This window comes from Mandrillus leucophaeus, unplaced genomic scaffold, assembly GCF_000951045.1.
Source record: "Mandrillus leucophaeus isolate KB7577 unplaced genomic scaffold, Mleu.le_1.0 Scaffold997, whole genome shotgun sequence".
Classification (NCBI taxonomy): domain Eukaryota; kingdom Metazoa; phylum Chordata; class Mammalia; order Primates; family Cercopithecidae; genus Mandrillus; species Mandrillus leucophaeus.
This window is the reverse complement of record NW_012110885.1, coordinates 182,144-190,858: the sequence shown is the minus strand read 5'-3', so window position 1 is coordinate 190,858 and position 8,715 is coordinate 182,144. Positions and strand designations below refer to the sequence as shown.

At 38.3% G+C, this 8,715-nt stretch overlaps 1 gene segment (V, D, J or C); it reads right to left on the bottom strand.

The window, feature by feature from the left end:
• Positions 1–5,867: 5,867 nt before the first annotated feature.
• Positions 5,868–6,501, bottom strand: LOC105532938. The segment is given in 2 exon segments: positions 5,868–6,268; positions 6,380–6,501. Coding segments are annotated over 2 exon segments (450 nt in total).
• Positions 6,502–8,715: the final 2,214 nt, after the last annotated feature.

Below are 8,715 nucleotides of genomic sequence, written 5' to 3'. Positions count from 1 at the left end.
AACTTTGAAGAGGCTTGTTGGATGGTTTTGCCCAAAATGCTGATAGTGATATGGACAATAAAATCCAGACTGAGGTGGTCTCAGATGAAGATGAAGGACTTCTTGTGAACTGGAGTAAAGGTCACACTTCCTACCCGTTAGCAAAAAGACTAGTGGCATTTTGCCCCTACCCTAGGGATATGTGAAATGTTGAACTAGAGAGAGTTGATTTAATGTATCTGGCAGAAGAAATTTCTAGGCAGCAAAGCATTCAAGATTTGACTTGGCTGTTTCTGAAAACATAAGTCATATGCATTCACAAAAGATGATCTGAAATTAGAACTTATGTCTAAAATGGAAGCAGAGCATAAAAAGTTGAAAAAAAATTGCAGACTGACCATGTGGTAGAGAAGAAAAACTCAGTTTCTGGGGAGAAATTCAGGCTGGATGCAGAAATTTGCAAAGTAATAACAAAACCAGTGGGAAAAATGTCTCCAGGAGATTCCAGAGATCTTTGTGGCAGCCCCTCCCATCACAGGCCTAGAAGCCCAGGAGAGAAAAATGGTTTCATTGTCCAGGCCCAGGAACCCACTGCTCTGTGCAGCCTCGGGACATGGCGCCTTGCATCCCTGTCTCTCCTGTGCCACCCATAGCTAAAAGGGGCCAAGTTAAAGCTCAGGCCATTGCTTCAGAGGGTGCAGGCCCTAAGCTTTGGTTGCTTCCATGTGGTGTTGAGCCTACTGGTGCACATAAGGCAATAGCTGAGGTTTGAGGACCTCCTCCTAGGTTTCCGATCATGTATGAAAAGTGTCTGGCTATTTAGGCAGAAGTCTTATGCAGGGCCTGAGCCTTAATGGAGTACCTCTAATAGGCCAGTGTAGAAGGAAAATATGGTATTGGATCCCCTACACAGAGTCCCCACTGGGGCACTGCCTAATGGATGTGTGAGAAGAGGACCACTAAAAGCTTACACGGTGTGCCTGGGAAAGCCATAGGAACTCAATGCCAGACTATGAATGCAGCAGCCATGGGGACTATACCCTCAGGGCCACAAGGGTGGAGCTTCCCAGGCCTTGGGAGCCCACCTCTTGCATCAGTGTGTCATGAAAGTGAGACATGGAGTAAAAGGAAATTATCTTGGTGCTTTACGATTTAATGACTGCCTTGCTGGGGTTTGGACTTGCATGGGGACATGTAGCCCCGTCATTGTGGCCAATTTCTCCCATTTGGAATGGAAACATTTGTCCAGTGCCCCATTTTATCTTGGAAGTAACTAACTTGTTTGTGATTTTACAGGTTTATGGGTGGAAGAAACTTACCTTGTCTAAGAGGAGACTTCAGACTGCAGATTTTTGTGTTAATGCTGAAATGAGTTAAGACTGGGAGACTGTTGAGAAGGTATAATTTTATTTTGCAATGTGAGAAGGACATGAGATGTGTGAGGGGCCTGGGGTAGAATGATATGGTTTGGCTCTGTGCTTCCACTCAGATCTCATGTCAAATTTTAATTCTCAAGTATTGTAGGAGGGGTCTGAGGGGAAGTGACTGGATCATGAGGGCAACCTTCCCCTTTGCTGTCCTTGTAATACAGTTCTCACAAGATCTCATGGTTTAAAAGTGTGGCACATCATCCCTTTCTCTTTCTCTCTCTCTCCCCTTCCAGCATGTGAAGAGGATCCTGGCTTCCCCTTCAGTTTCCATGATGACTGTACGTTTCCTGATGCCTCCCAGTAATGCTTTCTGTTAAGCCAGTGGAACTCTGAGTCAACTAAACTGCTTTTCTTCATAAGTTTCCCAGTCTCAGGTAGTTATTTACAGGAGTGTGAGAACAGCGTGATACATAGGCTGAAGGAGTTCTCCAAATGAAACATACAGCAATGCTACTATGAAAATGAATATTGTATTATAAACATATCTTTCGCCAGAAGAGTAGATTTTAAGTGTTCTTCTCACACACACAGTAAAAAGGGCATAAAATGATAACTCTCTGAGATGATAGGTATGCCAATTACTTTGATCACGATGTGCATTTCCACAAGGATATAAATATATCAAGTGATATACCTTAAATACATACAATTTTGTCAGTTACAGCTGCATAAAGCTGAGAAGTTATAATGCATATTTATATTTCTACATATTTTATCAATAAAAATGTGAGAATATAAGCAGAAGAACTTGTACAAATATATTTATAACAGATTTGTTCATATTTATATTGGAAACAAATTGAAATTCCATCAACAGGAAAATAGATACACATATTGTCACTTATTCACTTAGTGAACTGATTTATTTACTTAATAAACTGTCATTTATTAATGTGAAGGACAGATTCAGATATAAAATATCTATATGTGTATGAGTACCTATATGTGTATGAGAAACCCTTGATAGATGAAATTACATGAATGAACCTCACGAATAACAAAAGTAGCCCCTTCCAAAAAATGATCTGTAATATTAGATTCCATTTATATGAAGTTCAAAACAAGAAAAATGGACCTATGGTGACAGAAATCAGAACATTTTTCAAAAAGAAAAATCCATTTCTCTGATGATTAGTGATGCTAATCTTTTAAAAAATATGTTTGCTGGCCACTTGTATGTATTCTTTTGAGAAGTGTCTGTTTGTGTCATTTGCCCATGTATTAGTCCATTTTCAAACCCCTGATAAAGACATATCTGAAACTGGGAAGAAAAAGAGTTTTAATTTGACTTAGAGTTTCACATGGCTGGGGCAGCCTCAGAATCATGGCGGGAGGTGAACAGCACTCCTTGCCTGGCAGTGGCAAGAGAAAATGAGGAAGAAGCAGACACGGGAACCACTGATAAACCCATCAGCTCTCATGAGACTTATTCACTATCGTGAGAATAGCACGGAAAAGACGGGCTCGCATGATTCAGTTACCACCCCCTGGGTCCCTCCTAAAACATGTGGGAATTCTGGGAGATAAAATTCAAGTTGAGATTTGGGCAGGGACACAGACAAGCCTTATCAGCCCATTTTTAATGGGATTTTTTGTTTGTGCTTCTTGATTTGTTTTAATTTCCTATAGAGTCTGGATATTAGGACTTGGTTGGATGCAACCTTTGTGAATATCTTCTCACATTCTGTAGGTTGTCTGATTACTCTGCTGGTAATGTTGTTTGATTGCTTGTTTGTTTGTTTTGATGAGCAGAAACTCCTTAGTTAATTAGGTCCCGTTTGTCTATTTTTGTTTTTGTTGCAATTGCTTTTGGATACTTAGCCAAAAATTCTTTGTCAAAGCTGGTATCGAGAAGAGTATTTCTTGGGTTGTCTTCAAGAATTTTTATGGTTTGAAGTCTTACGTTTAAATCGTTCATCAATTTTGAGTTAATTTTACATATGTTGAAAATAGATGTCCAGCTTCAATCTCCATGATATAGCTAGCCAGTTGTCCCAGCACCATTTATTGAACAGGGAGTCCTTTCCTCGTTCCTGTTTTCGTCAGCTTTATCAAAGATGAGATGAGTGTAGCCGTGCAGCCACACACCACTCAGAATGGCTGTCACTACAAAGTCAAAAACAACAGATGCTGGTGGGGCTGTGGAGAAAAGAGAACACTTATACTGTTGATGGGACTGTGGATTAGTCTTTCCACTTTGGAATGCAGACTGGAGATTTCTCAAAAACTTAAAACAGAGATATCGTTTTACCCAGCAATCCCACTACTGGGTATACACTAAAAAGTAAGCAAATAATTCTTTATTTGTGCACACATTTGTCAGAAATCCTCAAATTGTACATTGAAGATCTATGCATTTTTAAGTTAACTTTCACAAAAATAGGAAAGAGACAATTGTAGGAAAATATTTTATAATGAAATTGAAATATCCATAAAATAGATGTGAAAATTCAAATACAAAATGTAAATGTGATTATTACAATAATTATTAAAATGCATTCGGTTATACAAAATTATTGGAAATATTAAAGATAAAGGTGACATATTGAAATGATAAATGTATAAAAACAAAATTCGCAGATAATTAAAACATGCCTAAAATATATGAAACATTTTGTATTACTAGTTATACCAAGTTAATAAACAATTGATGTAATATTTCAACCTGTTTTATCAGAATAAATTGCTGATATGCAGTGTAAAATCATAACAGGGGACAGCCGACAGGAAAATAACAATATTTGGCAAGCACATGTTTTAAGTGTTAATATATTCTCAATGTTGGCCCAGCTGTTACATCTGAAATGTGTAATTATATCATAGATTAGTTTGAGTCCTTAGAAAAAATAATTTTAAGAGATGACTTAGAGGGTTAATTTTTTAATATGGAGATATTAGTATCTCATCTATAAAGAAATTGAAAATACATAATTCATTTTGTATTTGTTTGATTCCATTTACATGAAGTTCAAAACAAGAAAAATGGACCTATATTGACAGAAATCAGAACATTTTTCTATTTGCATTTCTCTGATGATTACTGATGCTAAACATTTTAAAACTCTATTTGCTGGCCACTTGTATGTGTTCTTTTGAGAAGTATCTGTTTGTATCATTTGCTCATGTATTAGTCTGTTTTCAAACTCCTGATAAAGACATATCTGAAACTGGGAAGAAAAAGAGTTTTAATTTAAAGTCCCGATAAGAAACTCTGTCCCATGGAATAGCACTTATCCTATTTGGTTGTGATGCGTTTACTATCAACATTATCACCTTCTTCTTGTTTTAGAAAATTAAAGTAAGGTGTGATGAACTGAAGTGTGATGTAACTTATTTCTTACAGCACTGGGTGAAGATAATGAAAAGCTCTGTGATCCCAAGGAAATGGCCTAATCCAAGGAGAAGGAGGCTCCAGGTCATGTGGACTCACATGGGACATCTGCTTCTGCCCATCCCGCAGCCACTCCCAGAAGCCTTCAGCAGGCAAGGGTGCAGGCGGGCTGTGGAGAAAATCCAATGAGACCTGGAAGTGAAGAAAAAGATAACGATCTGGGATAAATTTAAAAACTTAAAATAAAAAATTTATTGTAAATTCACAAATTATGATTGTTTACATTTACAAGGTAAGAAGCAATGTTATGATTTGTGAATACAATATGGAATAACTAAGATAATTAAGAAATAATTAAGATAGTTATCATTAATCACCTCAAATACTTATCATTTATTGTGACAACAATATTTGAAATTTACTCTTAGCTCTTTTGAAATGACCAATATGCCACTTTTAAATAAACAGAAATCAATTCATGTAAACAATTAAAAACAACTGAAATAAATTATGAATTACTCTAATAATTTACAGTTTTTTTCATCCTTAAGTTTGGTTCTTTAGGACATATTTTCAGAATTATTTTATTGTAATATTTAATATGAATGCCTACACACACATGCATAGGTCTACGTTTTCTTTTCTTTTCTTCCTTTTCTTTTCCTTTTCCGGGATGGAGTCTCACTCTGTCGCCCAGGCTGGAGTGCAGTGGCGCAATCACAGCTCACTGCAAACTTCTCCTCCCGGGTTCAAGCAATTCTCCTGCCTCAGTTTCCCGAGTAGTTGAGACTACAAGCGTGAGCCACCACGCCGGCCTATACATCTTTCTATGCGTATAAATTTATATCCCTATAGTTATGTGGTTGCTGATGCCAGCAAATGTTAATAAAACTCTGGAAGAATCGGTGCAAATAATTAGAACTGTTTATTTCTTGAAAGTATATATTTAAAATATATAACTTTAATAAATGCTAAAATTTAAATAGTAACGATTATATATTCACTATAAATACAAGTAACAAAATATCACAGCCAAGAATGCTGGTGTTTTGCAAATACAAACATGACTTTCCAGCTGAGGACAAAGGAAACCTCCCCCTGCACCTGCTCCTGGGACCTACCCGTCCTCAGTGGGTCCCGAGCGCCCCCTGGAGGCCCCGCGCGCCCCTGCAGGGAGGTTTGTGTCTGGGCTCACACTGACCTCGCCTCACTGTGTCTCTAGTACAGTAATACACGGCCGTGTCCTCGGTTTTCAGGCTGTTCATTTGCAGGTACAGTGTGTTCTTTGAATCGTCTCTTGAGATGGTGAATCTGCCTTTCACAGACGCGGCGTAATCTGCTGTTCCACCATCAGCTTTGTTTTTAATAAATCCAACCCACTCCAGCCCCTTCCCTGGAGCCTGGCGGACCCAGTCCATGTAGTGGTCACTGAAAGTGAATCCAGAGGCTGCACAGGAGAGTCTCAGGGACCCCCCAGGCTGGACCAAACCTCCCCCAGACTCCACCAGCTGCACCTCACACTGGACACCTGCGAACACAGAGACACCCTGGTTAGAAACTGCCACACATAGCCACTGTTTCTCTCACTCATGTCCACTCACACTCAACATCTCTAGTTATTGAGATAACTTTGAATTACCTTTTAAAATAGCAACAAGAAGGAAAACCCAGCTCAGCCCAAACTCCATGGTTGGTGGTCTGTGTTCAGTGCTGGTCACCAAGTGGAAACTCCTGCGAATCCCAGACTGGGGCTCCTCTCCCAGAGCTGCAGAGTCAGAGCTGGGCTGGTTTTCATCAGGAGAGGGAGGACCCTATTTGCATGTCTCCTACTATATAGTAAGCTCTGGGGTGGGACGCCTGAGGAGAAGACGGGTCCAGATAAGGTGACTGTGCCTTGCAGGAGTTTAGTGACAATGATGGTATTTGGAAAAGATATTGTCTTATTATAAAAATTTTGCTGTGATAAACACTTTGGACTGATCACCCTAACTTCTTTTTATGTACTTGTGTAAATTATATTTTGTCAGAGTCCATGGTTTCTCCATGTACAGATGTGGAAGTAAAGCACACATGGAAAAGGAGCTAAATATGTGCCTAAGAGCTCCTGTCTGGGATGAGTAAGCCCAGGTATCTGAGGCTACGCTCCTCATCACTGGCCACGATTACCCCCTGAACCAACTCCAGGACAGAGCTGCGGGTGCCTAGTGCAGTTTGTAGAACCCACTTTCTGTAGTGAGAGCATGTGTGATTTTGCTGCATTCTGGCATTCACCCACAAATATGGTGAGAACTAGGGTTCAGGCAGATAAATTCTTAAGTATTTCTGAAATTTAATATACATTTTTTTCTGTCTTTCTATCACTCCTTCCTTGTCTGAATTTCCATTTGTTTGCTTGTAAAAATTTTATTAGTTTTAGTTTACAGATAATAAACTTTCACATATTTAAGGTGTACAATTGATGAACATGATGCAACTGTTACCGTTGTCAAGGTGGACAAGAAAATTCTCAACATTTCTTTTTGTTCTTCTATATTCTTCCTCCTTTTCCCTTTTTTTCTTCTACCATTTCCCTGGAAAATTGCTGCAGATTCATTTTGTTTATCAGAATTTATAAAAATGAAATAACAGTATGTATTCTAATTTGTTTGACTTATTTTACATAATACAAATAATTAGACCTTTTGCCTTATATTTGGGTATATCAGATATTTATTTGTTATAAATGCTGGGTAGTATTCTAGCAAACAAATTTACCATAATTTGTTTTCTATGAAGCATTTAATTTTTTTATTGTTTTTTTGAACAACTTTAAAAAAAATTTTTTTTGAACAACAATGTTTTTATTGAACAACAATGTTTTTATTGAACAACATTTAATTTTTATTGTTCTGGGTCTTACTAAAAAATCTGCTATTTTGCCTGGGAATGTAAATAGAAAAGAAATATATTTTTCTTTTTTTTTGCAATTGAATCAACAATAACAGATAACCATAGAAGTTGGAATTATGCAAATAGTCTTTAATACTTATGATAATTAAAATTTCACAAGAAAAAACAAATCTGAAGTTTATGGTAAAGCAAGTTCTTGTAGAGCTTGTAAGCCAGCAAGGTAGAGTCTGGAATATAAAATATAGACTACTCCAAGAAAAAAAAATACAAATATATATTGGATTGCTTGAAACTGAGTGTGGTAAGCATGCTGTAGTATGAAATGTTAAGGGACCACATACTGAAGAGCTATCCTATTCTCTTGAATCCCTTCCCCCAAGAAAGAGGACAGTTACAAAAATCTTCCTTTCCTGAAGTGTCTGTCTGGGAGAGAACAAGAGCCCACACTTCTAAAATGTATTCAGACCCAACTCCCTTATTGCCACTACCAAACTAATTATTTACTCTGCAGAAGCAAGCCACTGAAACCAGAATCATAGGGGCACTGGTTCAACCCCTCAGGAACTGAGATGGGAACAGAGGTCCCCACCAACGATCTATTGAGAAGCAGCTCCCCTGTCATTCTTATGGAATCAGAACCTTAAACTGCAAGGCAGGGAGGCAGATGTGGATGGTGATGACTCTGATGGAGAACACTGGAGCTGTGGGAGGGAGCACCTGGGGAAAACAGGAGGACTCTACCCCAGGGGAAGGGGCAAGAACACACAGACCAGCATCTCATCTGGAAGAGGGTCAGGAACACTCCCAAGGTCACGCCCAGACTCAGGGTCACAAGGCCTTCCTAGGAATATGGACCAAAGAATATGGACCTAGGGATATGGACTCTTTAGTCTAATGCCCTTCACCAATTGAGAAATTGTCAGTTAAATAAAACATTTGAATGTACTTGTTTCTTAATGAATAGCACTTAAATAATAAAAGTGTTGGTGATGAAATAGTAATTTCTATTACTAGTACAAATGTTCATTTAGGATATATTCCTCTACCTGATGCAAAATCAGCCGAGAAGGCAGAAGTTATTGCACT